The sequence below is a fragment of the Mandrillus leucophaeus genome, unplaced genomic scaffold, assembly GCF_000951045.1.
Source record: "Mandrillus leucophaeus isolate KB7577 unplaced genomic scaffold, Mleu.le_1.0 Scaffold1063, whole genome shotgun sequence".
Lineage (NCBI taxonomy): Eukaryota > Metazoa > Chordata > Mammalia > Primates > Cercopithecidae > Mandrillus > Mandrillus leucophaeus.
Genome location: NW_012098799.1, coordinates 540,597 through 561,620, shown reverse-complemented (window position 1 = coordinate 561,620; position 21,024 = coordinate 540,597). Strand labels below are relative to the sequence as shown.

The following is a 21,024-nucleotide window of genomic DNA, read 5'->3' as shown; positions in this document are numbered from 1 at the left end:
TATTAGTTATGTTATAAAGTTATTAAACGAGATCAAATGATATAATATTTGAAGTGCACATTACATAATCATCATTCAAGAAATGTTAATTTTTTCCTTAATGAAGTAGGTGGAAAAGATAAGCTTCAGTCACTGGGAAATGTTTTAAGGAGATGTGTAATTCTCCTAAACTGTCAGAAGATGTCAGTATTAGGACATAGTAAAATGAGTATGTCACTAGTTTTTTCCTAAGATGTCAAGAAAATATAAATTGACATACAGTTTCCTAAATTAAATCAACACTGTTATTCAGAATTGTCAGTATTTTCATGACTAAAACATCAGCAGCTTCTATGAGGTGACTTTCTTCCAAAAATGAAATTTCTCTTAATCACCTATCTCCCGATAATTGAAAGGGCTATTGGTAAGTTGTATTATTAAAAGCTAATCAGGATTTATAGTTCATTAAACAGTAAAATACACTACACTCGAGGTTTATATCAGGTTATCACTGAGCTTGTTCAAGGGTGGCTCTTTTAGGTTTGCTGTGTTATGAAATGTACAGAACTTTTGTGCAACTTTATCTTAATGCATATAAATGACTGGGGCACAGGGTTTTTTTGTTTCTGTCCCATGGTAAATTATTTGTCATGGTTATTCAGTGTATTTATTGAAAGTATATGTGTGTGTGTGTGTGTGCGTGTGTGTATGTAAGAAATCCAACTCCCCTTTCTTCTTAGTTTTGAAGGCTAATTTTGGATAGTATTTTTTTCAGGTAAGTCCCTGAAACTAGGTAAAACTGTTTCAACATATTGGCTAGATTATGTGAGCAAGAAGATGAATTGGGTCAGGTTAAGTTAGTAAGTAAATCATGGTAGGAAAGTTACATTGACTCTTTTGGATTCCCAGGCCACTGTTGTATAGATTATTTTTCTAGTATATAAAATTTAGTGTTCTTATAGCCAAAATAAAATCACTGTATTTCAGTGAAATTCATTATGCCAGGAAGTATTTTATTAAACAACTTTTTAAATTTTAAATTTTTGTGGGTTCATATTAGGTATATATATTTGTGGGATACATGAGATATTTTGAAAGGCATACAATGTGTAATAATCACGTCATGGAGAATGGGGTATCTATTCCTTCAAATATTTATCATTTGTGTTATGATCAAATTATACTCTTTTAGTTATTTTGAGATGTACGATTAAATTATTATTGACTATTGTCACTCTATTGCACTATCAAATACTAGGTCTTATTTATTCTATGTTTTGTGCCCATTATCCATCTTCAGCTACCCTCTACTCCCCCACTACCCTTCCCTAGCCTGTGGTAACCATCCTTCTGCTCTCTATCTTTATGAGTTCAATTGTTTTGATTTTTACATCCTACGAATAAGTGAGAACATGCGGTGTTTGTCTTTCTGTGCCTGGCTTATTTCACTTACCATAATGACCTACATTTCAATCCATGTTGCAAATGACAGACTCTTAGTACTCCTTTGTGTATGTGTACCACATTTTCTTTATCCGTTCTTCTATTGATGGACACTTAAGTTGCTTTCAAGTCTTGGCTATTGTAAATAGTTTTGCAATAAATATGGAAGTGCAGATATCTCTTTGATATACTGATTTCCTTTCTTTGGGGTATATACCCAGCAGTAGGATTGCTGGATTGTTTGGTAGTTGTATTTTTAGTTTTCTGAGGAGCCTCCAAACTGTTCTCCATATTGATCGTACTAGTTTACGTTCCCACCAACAGTGTACGAGGGTTCCCTTTTCTCCACATTCTCACCAGCATGTTGTTGCCTGTCTTTTGGATATAAGTCACTTTAACTAGGGTAAGATGATATATCATTGTAGTTTTGATTTGCATTTCTCTCATGATCAGTGATGTTGAGGACCTTTTCGTATGCCAGTTTGCCATCTGTATGTCTTCTTTTCAGAAATGTCTATTCACATCTTTTGCCCATGTTTTAGTCTAATTATTAGATATTTTCCTAAAGAGTCACTTGACCTCCTTAAATTCTGGTTATTAATTCCTTGTCATATGGGTAGTTTGCAGATATTCCCTCCTATTCTGTGGGTTGTCTCTTCACTTTCTTGTTTCCTTTGCCGTGCAGAAGCTTTTTAACTTGATATGATCCCATTTCTCCATGTTTGCTTTGGTTGCCTGCACTTATGGGGTAGCTCAGGAAATTTTTGCCCAGACCTGCATCCTGGAGATTTTCCCCAATGTTTTCTTACAGTAGTTTTATGGATTGAAGTCTTAAATTTAAGTCCTTAATCCATTTTGATTTGATTTTTGTATATAGCAAGAGACAAGGGCCTAGTTTCATTCTTCAACATATGGATATCCAGTTTTCCCAGCATCATTTACTGAAGAGACTGTCTTTTCTCCCATGTATGTTCTTGGCACCTTTGTTGAAAATGAGTTCACTGTAGGTGTGTGGAGTTGTTTCTGGGTTCTCTGTTCTGTTCCATTGGTCTGTGTATCTGTTTTTATGCCAGTGCCATGATGTTTTGGTTACCATAGGTCTGTAGTATAATTCGAAGTCATGTAATGTGATTCCTGTAGTTTTGTCTCTTATTCCCAGAATAGCTTTGGCCATTCTTGGTCTTTTGTGGTGTCTTCTAAATTTTAGACTTGATTTTTCTATTTCTGTGATGAATGTCATTGGTATTTTGATAGGGATTGCATTGAATCTATAGATTGCTCCGAGTAGTATGGACATTTTAACAATATTGTTTCTTCCAATCCATGAATGTGGAATATCTTTCCATATTTGTGTGTCCTCTTCAATTTCTTCCAGCAGTGTTTTATAGTTTTCGTTGTAGAGATCTTTTACTTCTTTGGTTAATTCCTAGGTATTGTAAATGGGATTATTTTTTAAATTTCTTTTTTAGATTGTTCATTGTTGGCATATAGAAATGCTACTGACTTTTGTATGTTGATTTTGTATCCTACAACTTTACAGAATTTATCAGTTCTATTTTTTTTTTTTTTTTTTTGGTGGAGTTTAGGTTTTTCCAAATACAAGATTATATCATCTACAGACAAGGATAATTTAACTTATTCTTTTCCAATTTGGATGCCCTTTATTTCTTTCTCTTGTCTGATTGCTCTAGGTGGGACTTCCAGTATTGTGTTGAATAACAGTGGTGACAATGCACATCCCTGTCATCTTTTAGATCTTAGGGGAAAGGCTATGAGTTTTGGCTTTTATTATGTTGAGATATATTTCCTCTATACCCCAATTTTTTGAGAGTGTATTAGTCTATTTTTATGCTGCTGATAAAGACATACCCAAGACTGGTCAATTTACAAAAGAAAGAGGTTTATTGGACTGACAGTTCCACATGGCTGAGGAGGCCTCACAATCATGGTGGAAAGTGAAAGGCACGTCTTACGTGGTGGCAGACAAAAGAAGAGAGCTTGTGCAGGGAAACTCCCCTTTTTAAAGTCATCAGGTCTCGAGAGACTTATTCACTATCATGAGAACAACACTGGAAAAACCCACCCCCATGATTCAATTACCTCCCACTGGTATCTCCCATGACACTTGTGAATTGGGTGAGTTACGATTCAAGATGATATTTGGGTGGGGACACAAGCAAACCATATCAAAGGGGTTTTATCATGAAGGAATGTTGGATTTTAGCAGATTCTTGTCTAGCATCGATTGGAATGGTCATATGATTTTTGTCCTTTATTCTGTTGATATGATGTATCATAACAATTGATTTGCGTATGTTGAACCGTGCTTGCATCCCTGGAATAAATCCCACTTGGTCATGCTGAATGACCTTTTTAATATATTGTTGAATTCGGTTTGCTAGTATTTTGTTGAAGATTTTTGCATCCATATTTTTCAGAGATTTTGGCCTGTAGTTTTCTATTTTGCATGTATCTTTGTCTGGTTTTAGTATTAGGCTAATAGTGGCCTTGTAGAATCAGTTTGCCAGTATTCCCTCCTCTTTAATTTTTTGAATACTTTGAGTAGGATTGGTATTAGGTTTTAAGTTTTTGGTGGAATTCAGCAGTGAAGCCATCAGGTCCCAGGCGTTTCTTTACTGGGAGACTATTTATTACAGATTTAATCTCATTGCTTGTTATTGACCTGTTCACATTTTGGATTTCTTCATGATCTAATTTTGATAGATTTTACGTGTCTAAGAATTTGTCCATCTCCTCTAGATTTTCCAATTTATTGGCACATAGCTGTTCATAGTAGCCAGTAGTGACCCTTCGAATTTCTGTGGTGTCAGTTGTAATGTCTCCTTTTTCAACTCTGATTTTATTTGGGTCTTCTCCTCTTTTTTTCTTAATCTGACTAAAGGTTTGTCAATTTTGTTTATGTTCTCAATAAACCATATTTTTGTTTCATTGATCTTTCGTATTTTGTTTTCTTCATTTCAAATTTATTTATTTCTGCTCTGATCTTTATTATTTCTTTTGTTTTTGTTTGCTTGTTTGTTTATACCAGAGTCTCACCCTTTCTCCCAGGCTGAGGTGCAGTGGTGTCATGGCTCACTGCAGCCTTGACCTCCCAGGGTCAAGTCATTCTTTCACCTTTTAGCCTCCCAAGTAGCTGGGACTACAGGCGCCACCACACCCAGCTAATTTTTGTACTTTTTGTAGAGATGGGATTTTGCCATGTTACCCAGGCTGGTCTTGAGCTCCTTGGCTCAAGCAATCTGCCCACCTCACTCTCCCAAAGTGTTGGGATTACTCATGTGAGCCATGACACCTGGGCTGTTTCTTTTCTTCTACTAATTTTGGGTTTGGTCTGCTCTTCCTTTTCTGGTTCTTTAAGATGAATAATTGTTATTTGTTTGAGATTTTTCTTCTTTTTTGATGTAGCACTTATAGCTGGAAGTTTTCCTCTTAATATTGGTTTTGCTGTATCCCATTGGTTTTGCTATGTTGTATTTGTATTATCATTTGTTTCAATAAATTTTTCAATTTCCTTCTTAATTTCTTCATTGACCCACTGGTCATTCAGGAGCATATTGTTTAATTTCCATTTGTTTGTATAGTTTTCAAAATTCTTCTTGTTATTGATTTCTAGTTTTATTTCATTGTGGTCAGAGAAGTTGCTTGATGTTATCTCAGCAACTTCTTTGTTGTTTGAATGTTTTAAGACTTATTTTGTGACAACGTATGGTCTATCCTTGAGAATGACCCATGTGCTGAGGAGAAGAACATATATTCTGTAGCCACTGGATGAAATGTTCAGTAAATATCTGTTAGGTCCATTTGGTCTATAGTGCAGATTAAGTCCAATTGTTCTTTGATGATTTTCTGTCTGGGACATCTGTCCAATGCTGAAAGTGGGGTGTTGAGGTCTCCAGCTATTATTGTATTGAGATCTATGTCTCTCTTGAGCTACAATAATATTTGCTTTATATATCTGAGTGCTCCAGTATTGGGTGCATATATATTTACAATCACTATATCCTCTGACTAAGTTTACCCCTTTTTCATTAGATAATGACCTTCTTTGTCTCTTGTTAATTTTATTCTTGAAATCTATTTTGTCTTTTATAAGTATAGCTACACCTGCTCTTTTTTGGTTTCCATTGGCATGGAATATCTTTCTCCATTCTTTTTTTTCTTTTTTCTTTTCTTTTTTTTTTTTTTTTTTTTTGTGGAGTCTTCTTCTGTCACCCAGGCTGAAGTGCAATGGCATGATCTCGGCTCACTGCAGCCTCTGCTATTGGGGAAACCCCACCCCCGATATTCAACATGTGTTCTTTTCTATTTTCCTAAGTGGCAGCTGGTCTGAGAAATAAAGGGAAAGAGTACAAAAGAAATAAATTTTAAAGCTGGGTGTCTGGGGGAGACATCACATGTCGGCAGGTTCCGTGATGCTCCCTGAGCCGTAAAACCAGCAAGTTTTTATTAGCAATTTTCAAAGGGGAGGGAGTGCATGAATACGGTATGCGTCACAGAGATCACATGCTTTAAGGGCAACAAAAGATCACAAGGCAGGTCAGGGCGAGATCACAAGGTCAGGGCGAAACTACAATCACTAACGAACTTCCGTGTCCAGCTGTGCACACATTGTCATTGATAAACAAGGTTCAAGAGCAGAGAACTGGTCTGACTGTAATTTGCCAGGCTGGAATTTCCTAATCCTAGCAAGCCTGGGGGCGCTGCAGGAGATTAGGGCATGTTTCATCCCTATTTACATCTGCATAAACGCAGACACTCCCAGGGCGGCCATTTTAGAGGCCTCACCCTGGGAATGCATTCTTTTCCCAGGGCTATTAGTTATTAATATTCCTTACTGGGGAAAGAATTCAGCGATATTTATCTTACCCATTTTCGGTAATAAGAGAAATATGGCTCTGTTCCACCCGGCCCACAGACAGTCAGACTTTAAAATTATCTCCCTTGTTCCCTGAAAATCACTGTTATCCTGTTCTTAAGATGCCCAGATTTCATGTTGTTCAAATACACATGCTCTACAAACAATTTGTGCAGTTAACACATTCATCACAGGGTCCTGAGGTGACGTACATCCTCCTCAGTTTATGAAGATGACAGGATTAAGACATTAAAGTAAAGACAGGCATAGGAAATCACAAGGGTATTGATTGGGGAAGTGATAAGTGTCCGTGAAATCTTCACAATTTATGTTCAGAGATTGCAGTAAAGACAGGCGTAAGAAATTATAAAAGTATTGGGGAACTAATAAATGTCCATGAAATCTTCACAATTTATGTTCTTCTGCCATGGCTTCAGCTGGTCCCTCCGTTCAGGGTCCCTGACTTTCCGTAACACTCTGCCTCTTGGGTTCAAGCAATTTTCCTGCCTCAGCCTCCTGAGTAGCACATGCCCAGCTAGTTTTTTTATTTTTTGTATTTTTAGTAGAGATGGAGTTTCACCATGTTGGCCAGGCTGGTCTTGAAACTCCTGACTTCAAAGGATCCACCCCCTCGGCCTCACTCCAACATCACTAAGCTAAAGGGAAAGGTCAAGCTGGGAACTGCTTAGGGGAAACCTGCCTCCAGTTCTATTCAAAGTCACCACTGTGCTCACTGAGATAAATGCCTATCTGATTGCCTCCTATGGAGAGGCTAATCAGAAACTTAAGAGAATGCAGCCATTTGTATCTTATCTACCTATGACCTGGAAGCCCCCTCCCCGCTTCCAGTTTTCCTGCCTTTCTGGACTGAAATAATGTTTGTCTTACATATGTTGATTGATGTCTTGTGTCTTCCTCAAATGTCTAAAACCAAGCTGTGCTCTGACCACCTTGGCCACATGTCATCAGGACTGCCTGAGGCTGTGTCACAGGCACCATCCTCAACCTTGGCAAAATAAGCTTTCTAAATTAACTGAGACCTCAAGTGATCCACCCCCCTCGACCTCCCAAAGCGCTGCAATTACAGGCATGAGCTACCACACCTGGCCTCAAGTGTGTTTCTTGTAGGTAGCGGGTCATTGTGTCTTATTTTTTCATCTAGTCAGCCATTCTATATCTTTTTATTTTAATAGTTTAGTTCACTGACATTTAACGTTATTATTGATGTTTTATTCTACTGCAGCTAAGATGGCACTCAAACCACAATACAAAGTCCTTCCCACTCTTCTTTCCCCTTTCCACAGATAGAGGAACCGCCTTCTGTGGCCACCACCACCACTGGCCCATGGGGGTTTCTGCTAGGCCACTGCTCATGTTCTATTAAAGCCAAAGGGCTCTTCAATCAGCTTGTGGTGAATGCTGCCAGTCCTGGGACTCACCCTGAATTCTGGCTTAGGGCAGGTCCAGAAATGCTGCCCAAGAGTGGAGGCCTAGATTCCTGAACTCCAAGAGACTGCTTGTTGCTTACCTCACTGTGAATGAGTGGGTTCCTAAGGTGCCAAGTTTCCCTTTATTTTTCCCTCTGCTTTTCTCAAACAGAAGTCTCTCCATGTAGCCACTACAGCTAGTTTTGTGCTAAGTCTTACTTGAAGCCAGCACATCTCAGAGTCTCTCCCAAGGCCCACAGCATACTACCTGGGCATTGCTGCTGGTTATTCAGGGCCCAAGGGCTCTTTCGTCAGCTGGTGATGACTCCTGGCAGGACTGGGTCCTTCCCTTCAAGGCAGTGGGTTCCCTTTTGGCCCAGAGTGTGTCTAGAAATGTCATCTAGGAGCTAGGGCCTGGAATGGGGGTCTCACAACTCTAGCCAGTGCCCCATCCTATTGTGGCTGAGCTGGTATCCAAGAGGTAAGACACAGTCCTCCTCAGTCTTCCGTGTCCTGTCCTCAGGTGAAAGGAAGGGGTCTCTTTCTCATTGATGCGAGGTGCACTGCCTGGGGTTGGGAGAAAAGTGGTGCAAGCACTCCCTTAGATTCCCCTGCTGGTGTCTCCTTAAGTCACATGCCACCCTAGTACACTGGCTCTAAGCCTAGCACAGCACTAGGAGTTGCCTAGAAATTGCAATCCTAGGCTGCCTTTCAAGTTTACCTAGAACCCCAGAGTACTTTAGCCTGTGATTGGTGAGGTTACTGAGAAACTTAAGTTCCAGTTGCTGGCATGAGCGATTCCCATCTGACTAGGGCTGATCCAAATGCTCCCTCCATGCCTGGGTGCTGGTTGAGCGCAGCACAGCTTTGTTCCCCTCTGTGGCAGGGCAGCACTAAGTTCAATGTAAAGTCCCCCAGTCCCTGTGCTCTCCCTCCCCCAAGTGTACAGGCTTTCTCTCCCTGCACTGCTGGCTGCTGTGGGTAGCTGGCTAATTTTTGTATTTTTAGTAGAGATGGTGTTTCACCATATTGTCTAGGCTGGTCTCAAACTCCTGACCTCGTGATCTGCCTGCCCTGGCCTCCCAAAGTGTTGAGATTACAGGTGTGAGCCACTGCGCCTGGCCACAAGTGAATTTCTAAATGCATTTAATAATTGATTTCTAGACAAAACAGTTAAAAAGTATTAGAGTATCTCTAGCCAGTTAGTTTTAAATATTATTTGATTTATTTAAGTGGCATATATGTCTTCAAATGTATCTCATTACTATTGTGATAAAACATTATAACTCATAAAATACATATTGATTTCATAAATACAGTACACTATTTTTATTTAAAGGCTAACCCCCTGGAAAATATTTTGACACATTTTCTATGATCATTGTTAGTTTTATACGGGAATAAAAAAGCCACTGGGATTGTAAAATAAACTGATTTATTCTGAGTCAGAGTTTGTGTACAAGTTATTGTCTCTCTTTTGAAATTAATGTAAGCTTCTGAGGCTAGTCCGAATTCAGTGGTGTTTACAACAAATTGCTCACAATTACACATTTCCTTGTTTATTTTACACTCCTGCTGCTTCACTTGACTAGCCTCAAAAAATATGTGTGTATATATATGTATATAAAAGCTTCTGAGATGGACTGATCTTTCTATTTTTCTGGTTTTTATACTAGGCCTTTATTGTAACATTTGAATTTAGATGTAATAAAACTTTGGTAATTCAGAATTCATACCAATACTAGTTGGGGATAGCTGAGTTGAATTAGTAAAAACTTGGAATTAGAGAGTATTTTCAAATCTATATATATATTAGGTTTGGGTTTTCAAGACATTTAAATATGTGCAGTACTGCAAACTTAGCATCATTCTAAGTTTTCTTGTATAATGAGTATTTTAAATTAGAATTGTAGTTGAGTAACAGTAATACATTTCCCATTTTCTAAATTCTTAAGTATATCATCTTGTATTTCTTTGCATTTCAATTATCCTCTTATTCTTCTATGTCTTTCCTGCCTCTTTACCTTTCACCTTATAAATGTGCTCAAACCTCTATTATAGAGAAGAAAAAGTAATATCTTTTCCCTACCCATTGCAAGAATCATAGCTGACACCCCATAACAAAAGATGGATTAACAAGAGAAAAGCATAAAAATTTAATCAAGCTTTTATGTGACACAAAAATGAAGACCCAAAGACCCAGGGAAACGAAGACCCAAAGACTCAGGGAAAACTGTATGTTCATGCTAAGTTTGATGAAAGAAATGAATAGTTGTGGAGACACATGATTGAACAAAAAAGGGTATGATCTAATGGTAACAAACTGGGCCTGTTTGTTGAGAATCTTTCCTGTGTCTCTCTATGACATTCCTTCTCCTTCAGTGTGCTGCAGGAAACCTGTCTCATGCATCTTAAAGGGAGAAGGGAGGAGGTTTGAGAGGGACCTTTCTAGATTGTATGGCTTGCTTTGTGAGATGGGGAATTCTAGTTTCTATTACCTGCCTTAGGGAGAGGAAGGGGGATTGAAGAAAGGAGGGCCTGGAGAAGGTCAGAGAGTGACCTTGAAGGTGCCATATCTTGGGGTAGTATTTTCTGAGCCCTGACACTACCATTATCCCTGACTGCCCTTTTAGCTGTTGCCTTATCTCTTTGCTCTTTTTTAGGGCTAAACTTTCTTTTTTTTTTTTTTTTTTCTTTTGAGTCGGAGCCTCGCTCTGTCGCCCAGGCTGGAGTGCAGTGGCACGATCTCAGCTCACTGCAACCTCCGCCTGCTAGGTTCAAGCAATTCTCCTGCCTCAGCCTCCCGAGTAGCTGGGATTATGGGTGCCCTCCGCCACACCCGGCTGATTTTTGTATTTTTAGTAGAGACAAGGTTTCACTTTGTTGGCTAGGCTGGTCTTGAACTGCTGACCATGGCCAGGGCCAAACTTTCTAGTTCTCCAGTTTCTGATCATTCCTTAACCCACTGCAATCTGGCTTTCGCTTCCATTTCTCCACTGAAATAGCCCCTCACTAGATTTTAACATGCACCTACTAATGGCAAAATCCAGTGTAGCATTTGACAATGATGACCACATCTTCCTTCTTGATACTCCTGTCTTGGTTTCTATCTCATTTTTCTTCCCTGTTATCATTTTGATGTCCTTGCATAAGTTTTCTTCTGCTTGCTCTTAGGGTCTGATCCTCATTTTATTACTCTAAAAAGTGCTCTCTGGAGTGTTAATGACTGTAGATGTTTCTTATATTCTGCCGTGTCTAAATTTACATCCTATAACATTTTTTCTGTTCCCTGAATCTGTGTTTCTGATTGTTTGCATGCCCTACATATATTTCAGGTTAAGTATCTACCCCATCCCCTAATGGTATCTACCCAGTTGTCTAAGCTCTATTCCTCAGTCTTTCTTGATTCTTTTTCTTTCTCATTTCCATCACCTAGTTGGTTATCAGCCCTAATATATGCATCCTTTCTGCAATTCATGTCTGTCTCTATTGCCCTTGCCCTTTTTGGAACCCTCATACTTTCTTGCCTAGGCAGTTGTGATAACTGATTAATGGTCCTCCTTTCTCAGCTCTTGGATAATTCTCTGACTTTAAATTTCTTTATTCTAGTGTTCAGTAGCACCATAGCTTGACTGTAGTTAATAATAACTTATTATATATTTTAAAATAGCTAGAAGAAAAGATTGATAATATTCCCAGCACAAAGAAATGATAAATATCTTTGAGGTGATTACCCTAATTTGATGATTACACATTGTATGCATGTATCACAATATCACAAGTACCTGATAAATATGTACAATTACGTATCAATAAAAAATAATTATCAGACAATGTGAGAAAATGCCCTTAAATAAAACTGTAAATCTGTAAATGCTCTTTTAAATAAAACTGTAAAACTGTAAATCATCCAAAAAATTTCTTATTGGCTTCCCATTACCAATAAGATAAAGTTTGGACTTGTTAAAATCTTTGTGGACCATTCCTTGTTTCCTTCTCTATATTTCATTACCTGCCAAAATTCACTTCCTCACTAGCTTCATTGAACTGCTCTTTGTTTTCTACACAGGCTATGCTTTCTTAGTTCTTTTTGCTTTTCTTCTTCTGAGAATGCCCATTAGCCCTGTTATCTCTGGCAAATTCCTATTAATTAGAAATGGGAGTATAGTTGGCCCTCTGTATCTGCAGGTTCCACATTCATGCATTCAGCCAACCAAGATTGAAAATATGTGGGAAAAAAGGCAAAAAAAAATAATAATAATACAAATCAAAAACAATATAGTATGACAACTGTTTAGATAGCATTTACATTGTATTCAGTATTATAAGTAATCTGGAGATGATTTAAACTATACAGGAGGATGTGAGTAGGTTATATGCAAATACTATGCCATTTTATATAAGGGAAGGGACCTGAATATCTGTGAATTTTGGCATGGGTGAGGCGGGGGCAGAGTTCATGGAACCAATCCCTTGCAGATATCAAGAGATGATTTTATGGCACAGTGCCTGGGCTTCTAGAATCAAACCACTTGGGTTCCAGTCCTTACTTGGATACCTATTAACTATGTGACTTTGTCAAGTCATGTAACCTTAATTAAGTTTGTTTATAAAAACTTTACAAATGAGTGTAACAATACAGGCATACTTAAGAGATATTGTGGGTTTGACTCCAGACAATGCCATTAAAGCAAATATCTATTCAATAAAGCAAGTCACATGAATATATATCAATAAAGCACGTTACATGAATATTTTTGGGTTTCCCAGTGCATAAAAGTTATGTTTACATTGTTCTGTAATCAGCTAAGTGCATAATAGTATTATGTATTAAAAAATGATATACCTTGATTAAAAATACTTTATTGCTAAAAATTGCTCACAATTATCTGAGCCTTCAGCGAGTCATAATCTTTTTGCTGGTGGAGGGTCTTGTGTAGATGTTAATGGTGGTTACTGAAGGTTGGGTGGCTATGGCGATTTCTAGTTTGCCACATCAATGGACTTTCCTTTCACAACAGATTTCTCTGTAGCATGCGATGCTGTTAGATAGCATTTTACTTACGGTAGAACTTCTCTCAAAATTGGAGTCAATCCTCTAAAACCCTGCCACTGGTTTATCAAATAAGGGTATGTCACATTGTAAATCATTTGTTTTCATTTCAACAGTGTTCACAGCTTCTTCAGCAGGAGTAAATTCTACCTTAAAAATTCCCACCTTTCTTGCACATCAATTAAAAGCAACTCCTTATTTGTTAAAGTTTTATCATGAGATTGCAGTAATTCACTCACATCTTTAAGCTCTACTTCTAGGCCAGGCGTGGTAGCTCATGCCTGTAATCCTAGAACTTTGGGAGGCCGAGATAGGTGGATCCCTTGAGCTCAGGAGTTTGAGACCAGCTTGGGCCAATGACAAAACCTCGTCTCTACAAAAAATACAAAAAAATTAGCTGGTCATGGTGGCACATGCTTGTAGTCCCCTCTACTTGGTGGGGAGGGCTGAGGCAGGAGGATCGTTAGAGCCAAGGAGGTCAAGGCTGCAGTGAGCCAAGATCATGACACTGCACTCCAGCCAGGGTGACAAAATGAAACCCTGTCTCAAAAAAAAAAAAAAAAAAGCTGTACTTTTAGTTCTCCTGCTGTTTCTACCACATCTGCAGTTATTTCCTCCACTGATGTCTTGAGCCCTTCAAAATCATCCATGACAATCAGAATGAATTTCTTCCAAAATCTCGTTAATGTTGATATTTTGACCTCCTCCCATAAATCACAAATGTTCTTAATAGCATCTAGAATGATGAATCATTTGCAGAGGTTTTCAGTTTACTTTGTCCAGGCCCATCAGAAGAATCACTATCTGTGACCCCAATAGCTTTATATGTTATGTTATTACTTAAATAGTAAGACTTGAAAGTTGATATTACTCCTTGATCCATGCACTGCAGAATGGATGTTATGCATGAAAACAACATTGATCTCTTTGAACATCTTCATGAGAACTGTTGGTTGACTAGACTCGTTGTAAATGAGCAGTAACATTATGAAAGGAATCTTTTTTTCTGAGCTCGATAGTAGGTTTAACATGTTCAGTAAAGCATGCTGTAAACAGATGTGCTGTCATCCAGGCTTTGCTGTTCTATTTATAAAGCACAGGCAGAAAATATTTAGCATAATTATTAAGGGACCTAGGATTTTTGGGATGGTTAAATGAACATTGGCTTCAATTTAGAGTCAGCAGCTGCATTAGCCCCTAACAAGAGTCAGCCTGTTCTTTGAAGCTTTGAAGCAGGCATTAACTTCTCTCTATCTACAACAGTCCTAGATGTCATATTCTTCCAATAGAAGGCTGTTTTGTCTACATAGAAAATTTGTTGTTTAGTGTAGTCACCTTTATCAGTTGTCTTAGCTAGCTAGATCTTCTGTATAATTTGCTTCACCTTCTACATCAGCACTTGCTACTTCACCTTACACTTTTATGTTATGCAGTCAGCTTCTCTCCTTCAATCTCATGAACGAACCAACCTCTACAGCTTCCAGCTTTTCTTCTGCAGCTTCCTCACCTTGACTTCATAGGATTGAAGAGAGTTAAGGCCTTGCTCTGGACTGGGCTTTGTCTTAAGGGGATGTTGTGGCTGGTTTGCTGTTCTATCCAGATCACTCAAACTTTGTGCATATTAGCAATAAGACTGTTTTGCTTTCTTATTTTTGGTATGTTCACTGGAATGAGTAGCACTTTTAATTTTCTTCAACACTTATTTGCATGCACAGCTTAGTTAATTGGAGCAAGAGGCCTAGCTTCATCCTATCTCTGCTTTCTACCTGTCTTCCTCACTAAGCTTAATCATTTCAAGCTTTTTATTTAAAGTGAAAGACATACGATTTCTTTTCACTTGAACACTCAGAGGCCATTGTGGGATTATTAATTGGCTTAATTACAATATTGTTGTGTGTCAGAGAATAGGAGATAGGGAACAACCTGTTAGTGGAGCAGTCAGAACACACACAACATTTATCGATTAAGTTTGTTTTCTTATATGGGCGTCATTTGAGTCATCTCTCAAAAATTGCAATAGAAACGTCAAAGATCACTATCACAGATCACCATAACAGATATGATAATAATGAAAAAGTTTGAAATATTGTTAGAATTCCCAGAATTTGACAGACATGAAGCGAGTACGTGCTATTGGAAAAATGGCACCAATAGGCTTGCTTGATACAGGGTTGCCACAAACCTTTTCTGCACATTTTGAAACTTTGTATTTGCACATTTAAAAAATTGTATATCCCAATAAAATCACTGGAACAAAAAAATCGATACTGTGATTAAACTGAATTTTATAGCTTGCAGGACACCTTGGATCAGCTTGGGTTTACTATAGCTTTTACTGTCATTCCACCCTGCTTCTTCCTTCACCAACATTCAAATTCTTTCCCTTATCTGCTAGCCAGGCAGATGGGAGAGGCAAAAGCAGTCTTCATTTTCAGTAGCTCTTGATTCTTTGATGTGAGAGGAACAGCACAGTCATTTAAACTTGATCCAACCTCTTTGTATCTTGCAAAGTTCATCAGCCAAAAAAAGTAAAATATGAAGGCAATGCTTGTGCAATGTACAGTTCATTTTCATGATGTATACCTTATTATGATTTGTCTGCTTGCTTCTCTTGTTTGGTCATTTCTTTGGAAGGCAGTGAATTTTTTTCTTGCGTTTTTTGTCTTCTTCAATTGTGACTTACCAAATTTCTCAATCCCAGCCATATCAGATTTGTTGGATGTGGTTGCCAAGGAAGTAGAGTAAGGCATTTGAGCGAGCAGAATCTGATCTGCTCAATGGCCACCAGTGGGTGTCTACAAACATTCAATTTGTAAAAAGAAAAATATTGTATCTGTGAAGTGCAGTAAAGCAAAACTCAATAAGATGAGGTGTGCCTGTACTTTCCTTCACATGATTGTTGTAACTATTAAATTATTTAATAATAAAAGTGCTTAGAATTACACTTGCCACAGAGTAAGCACTTAATAAATATTAGCATATTCACTTAAATATCACTGTTTCATTGACATATAGATTAAAACCAAAAATAAGTGACTTCAGTGATTGTCTTGCCTGATAAATAGGATTTTTTCACACATGCCAATTTCATTCAGTGGCTCTCTGGCACACTGGGTTGAAGGCATATTGAGGTTGTGTGTGAGATCACCTGGAAAGAGCATGCTGCTAGATTTGTGATAGTTGTCATAGGAGAGACGGTGGAGGAACAATACGTCTTGTATTTATTATCTCTAATACAGCTCACCCCCCAGTTTGTGGTTAAGATATCAGGTTGGTTATCTATTTTTCCAAGGGTTGTGGAAGATAATGCTGCATATGTAAAGGGGACCATTAAATAGAACCAATGGAACAGAACAGAGGCCTCAGAAATAACACCACACATCTACAACCATCTGATCTTTGACAAACCTGACAAAAACAAGAAATGGGGAAAGGAGTCTCTATTTAATAAAAGGTGCTGGGAAAACTGGCTAGCCATATGTAGAAAGCTGAAACTGGATCCCTTCCTTACACCTTATACAAAAATTAATTCAAGATGGATTAAAGACTTAAATGTTAGACCTAAAACCATAAAAACCCTAGAAGAAAACCTAGGCAATACCATTCAGGACATAGGCATGGGCAAGGACTTCATGACTAAAACACTGAAAGCAATGCCAACACAAGCCAAAATAGACAAATGGGATCTAATTAAAGAGCTTCTGCGCAGCAAAAGAAACTACCATCAGAGTGAACAGACAACCTACAGAATGGGAGAAAATTTTAACAATCTACCCATCTGACAAAGGGCTAATATCCAGAATCTACAAAGAACTTAAACAAATTTACAAGAAAAAAAATCAAACAACCCCATCAAAAAGTGGGCAAAAGATAGGAACAGACACTTCTCGAAAGAAGACATTTATGCAGCCAACAGACACATGAAAAAATGCTCATCACCACTGGCCATCAGAAATGCACATCAAAACCACAGTGAGATACCATCTCCCACCAGTTAGAATGGCAATCATTAAAAAGTCAGGAAACAACAGGTGCTGGAGAGGATGTGGAGAAATAGGTACACTTTTACACTGTTGGTGGGACCATAAACTAGTTCAACCATTGTGGAAGACAGTGTGGCGATTTCTCAAGGATTTAGAACTGGAAATACCATTTGACCTAGCCATCCCATTACTGGTTATATACCCAAAGGATTATAAATCATGCTACTATAAAGACACATGCACACATATGTTTATTGTGGCACTATTCACAATAGCAAAGACTTGGAACCAACCCAAATGTCCATCAATGACAGACTGGATTAAGAAAATGTGGCACATATACACCATGGAATACAATGCAGCCATAAAAAAGGATGAGTTCATGTCCTTTGTAGGGACATGGATGAAGCTGGAAACCATCATTCTCAGCAAACTATCACAAGGACAGGAAACCAAACACTGCATGTTCTCACTCGTAGGTGGGAATTGAACAATGAGAACACTTGGACACAGGGTGGGGAACATCACACACTGGGGCCTGTCATGGGGTGGAGGGAAGCGGGAGGAATACCGTTAGGAGACATACCTAATGTAAATGACGAGTTAATGGGTGCAGCACACCAACATGACACATGTATACATATGTAACAAACCTGCACATTGTGCACATGTACCCTAGAACTTAAAGTATAATAAAAAAAATTGACCACAAATATAAGTATATACAAATGTAAAAAAAAATAAGAATAATTAAAAAAGAAAGAACCTTGAATGCCAGACAAAGAAGTTTGGACATAATCCAAAAGTTAGTAGGTGTTACAACAGGACAGTCATGAGTTGCAAACGGAAGGTTAATCTGCCACTGATATGTAGGATCATTTGCAGTGAAGAGGAGTCAGAAGTAAGAATTCCAGTGGTTGTCATACTGTATTTTCTTAACTCTAAGCATTTTTTCACATATAAGCATAGTTCTTATGTAGTTGGGTTGTTAAGAAGATTAAATGGATTAATACATGTAAGACATTTAAATCAGTGCCTGGCATATAGCAAGCAGTAGTACAAGTGTTAGCTGTCATCATTATTACAATTATTAATCAATATATACATTTAATGTAGTGTTTTTTTAACCCGAAAGCAGTAGGTTTCTTAATAATAGATGACATCTTAGAATGGTGAGATTATAGACCAGGTGTAAGATAATGAGGGCCTGGAAAAGGGTGGTAGTTGTGAGAATTCTGAAGAAGTAAGTCTGAGAGAGATTAAAAAAAGAATTGACTTGATGACGTATTAGATATAGTGAATTAAGAAAAAGGAAAACTCTAAGACAACCCTCAGATTACACACCTTAATGAATGGGAAATAGCTTGATTAAGAAAGAAATGTTACTTGATCTGTGTAAAGTACTTACAACAAGGCCTTGCACATGGAAAGCATTATATTTGTTAGTTTTAGTAGTAGGACTGTTTATACTTGTTATATACTTAAATTTGTTATCAGGTCATTTAATAAAGCTACCAAAATATGAAAGAACCTTGTACATAATTTACTAGTAGGGAATTTATATGTTCAAGGGAAAATAAATTATGTGTTTTAAATATTTTTCAGTATAAATCAATGAGGAAGAGTTCAAGTGGCAATGAAAATGATGAGGTAAGAAAAGATAATTATTTGAAATGTTTACTTATATGAAGTTGGCTCAGTGAGAGTAAAATGCAATCCATTTTTCAGATTCTTTGTTTTGATTTAATGCATGGTTTTTTTCCAACAATAAAAACATATGGGCATCATCATGCAGTTATTAATTTAATCATTTAATTTCCATATGTCCTTTAGAATGGAATTACTAATAATTCAGTTTTAGAATTTTATCGTCATTCATCTTAGACCTGTAATCCATGGGTGTAAGTGTGTTGTCTTTCATATCTTTGATGTTTCTAAGTCAGCCTGGTTGTCAATTGAGATTTTTTTTTAGGAACTTTGTTTAGGAACTCCTTCCACAAATTCTGCATACTATTTTAAAATTTAAAATTTGACTTCTACAGTTTGTGCATTACCATAAACCTTTCTACTGCACCAGTGTAAACTATGCAGCAACCTATCATTGTTGAAAAGATATATTCTCATTACTATAAATTTTGTGTATTTTTGTTGGAGAGATTGGTATTTAATTTCATGGTGGGTACTTGGCAGGGCTTCTGAAAATGTCTTCAGTTTTAGGAAATAGAGTCACACAGGGAAGAATAATGAATAGAGCCAGATGATTGGGCATCTGCCAGATCAGATGCTGATTTCTCTCCATGGCCTCTCCAGTAGTATTTACTGGGATGAATAAAAGTCAGCTATAGCTATAACTGGTCATATTTTCACTGTTAATATTTATGCTTAAGCCTGAATTACATGTTTGGTATGGGTATGCTTGGCAATATTTACCCGTGCATGAGCACAATTAGTTCCTGCACACCTGTCTAAGCTTTCCATTGCACCAACTCCATAAGATCCCAGCTTACCCTTTAAATATTATTCCCAGGGAATGGCCTATTGTGTGGTCTCTAGCATGTCTTCACCAGCTGTCAAAGCTTCAGTAAATAACACCTGTGTACCTGCTGAAGCCTCTCAGATTTGTCTGGGAGAGGTTCAAGCCCTTGCAATCTTTTATCTGTCTTCTTACCTGCTTAGAATTTCTGCTGGATATATCTCATAAACCCAATAGGACTAAATATGTTCAAAACTGAGTTTTTTAAAAATTTTTGCTTGTAAACCCATTTTTTCACTAATATCCAACAGTTTGTGCAGTGGCTCTCAACTTTGGCTGTACACTAAAATTACCAAGTGAGCTTTAGACAATACTGTTGCCTGGGTCACACCCCCTAGATATTATAATTTAATTGGCATGTGGTATGATATGGTATGGACTGAGCAATGAAGTTTTTAATGTTTCCCATGTAAGTTTAATGTCCAGCCAAGGTTGAGAACTACTGAGTTAATGGAATCACCTTCCATCGTCTAGCTGGAGCAGGGTCTGGCAAATTATGACCCACGGGCCAAATTTGACATACTGTATGTGATTGTAATTGAAGCTTTGTCAGAAAACAGCCATACTCATTTGCCTATGGCTACTTTTTCATTACTGTGGCAGAGCTTGAGTATAGTAGCCCTCCTTTTTCTCTATTTCACTTTCCAAGGTTTCAGTTACCTGTGGTCAGCCACAGTCTAAAAATAGGTGAGTACAGTACAATAAGACACTTAGAGACCACATTTACGTAACTTTTATTAGAATACATTGTTATAATTGTTCTATTTTATTATTAGTTATTGATGTTAATCTCATACCTGATTTATAAATTAAACTTTATCATAGGTATGTATGTATAGGAAAAAACATAGCACGTATATTATAAAGGATCTGGTACTATCTGCAGTTTCAGGCATTCACTGGGGTTCTTGGAACATATTCCTCATGGATTAGGGGAACAGTTAGTTGTCACAAAGCCTAAAATATTTGTCATCTGCCTTTGACAGAAAACATTTTGTTTTCCCTGTCTCCTCATACCCGCTTTTCTCTTGCCTGCCTCAATATCTAATCAGTAGCCAAGACTTACTGTTTGTTTATGTGCACTAAAATATTTTGCATACATTACGCTTTTTTTTCTGCTGTTTCTGCTCTGGTGGAGGCCCCCATCCATTTCTTGCCTGTACTACTGCAATAGCCTCCTTGCTCTTCTCCCTTTCTCTAGTCCATTCTCACTGCAGCCGGAGTGGTCGTTTCAAAGAACACAGATGCAATCAGGCTATTCCCTTGCTTGGAAACCTTCAATTTTCCCCCATAACTTAGAAGATAAATTCTAGATCCTCTTTTATCAAGCCCCTGCTTGCCACATCAGCCTTAATTCATATCTTGCTCTTCTTTCACCTTACCCTCCATTCACCTTACCCTCCAGCAAGACAAAACTGCTCAGAGGTTTTCTGCACTCATCTTTACATTTGTTGCTTCCATGCTTTGGTTCTTCTCCTCTCATCTTAGCATGTTACTCCCTTCTTTCTTCTCCTTCTTTCTTCTTTCACTCAGTTTTTTACTGAATTTATACTTTCTCAGGATACTTGCCTTTCTCTACCATCTTTATCATCCCCCCAAGTACCCCTTATCTGTGCCTCATAATATGCCATGCATTGTTCTGTATTATACTGAGAATGTTGTATTACCTGTATACATGAATCTATTTCTCTCTTCGACTGAAAGGTCCTTGGATGGGTGATATTTTACTA

The 21,024-nt window shown here is 37.7% G+C and overlaps 1 protein-coding gene across 2 annotated transcripts in view; it reads left to right on the top strand.

The window, feature by feature from the left end:
- Positions 1-21,024, top strand: part of LRCH2 (leucine-rich repeats and calponin homology (CH) domain containing 2) — a 128,270-nt gene that overhangs the window by 93,609 nt on the left and 13,637 nt on the right. For both annotated transcript variants that reach the window (XM_011984432.1, XM_011984425.1), the window contains exon 15: positions 18,367-18,411. In XM_011984432.1, coding sequence (XP_011839822.1) covers positions 18,367-18,411 — 45 coding nt within the window. The remainder of the gene's footprint in view (positions 1-18,366; positions 18,412-21,024) is intronic.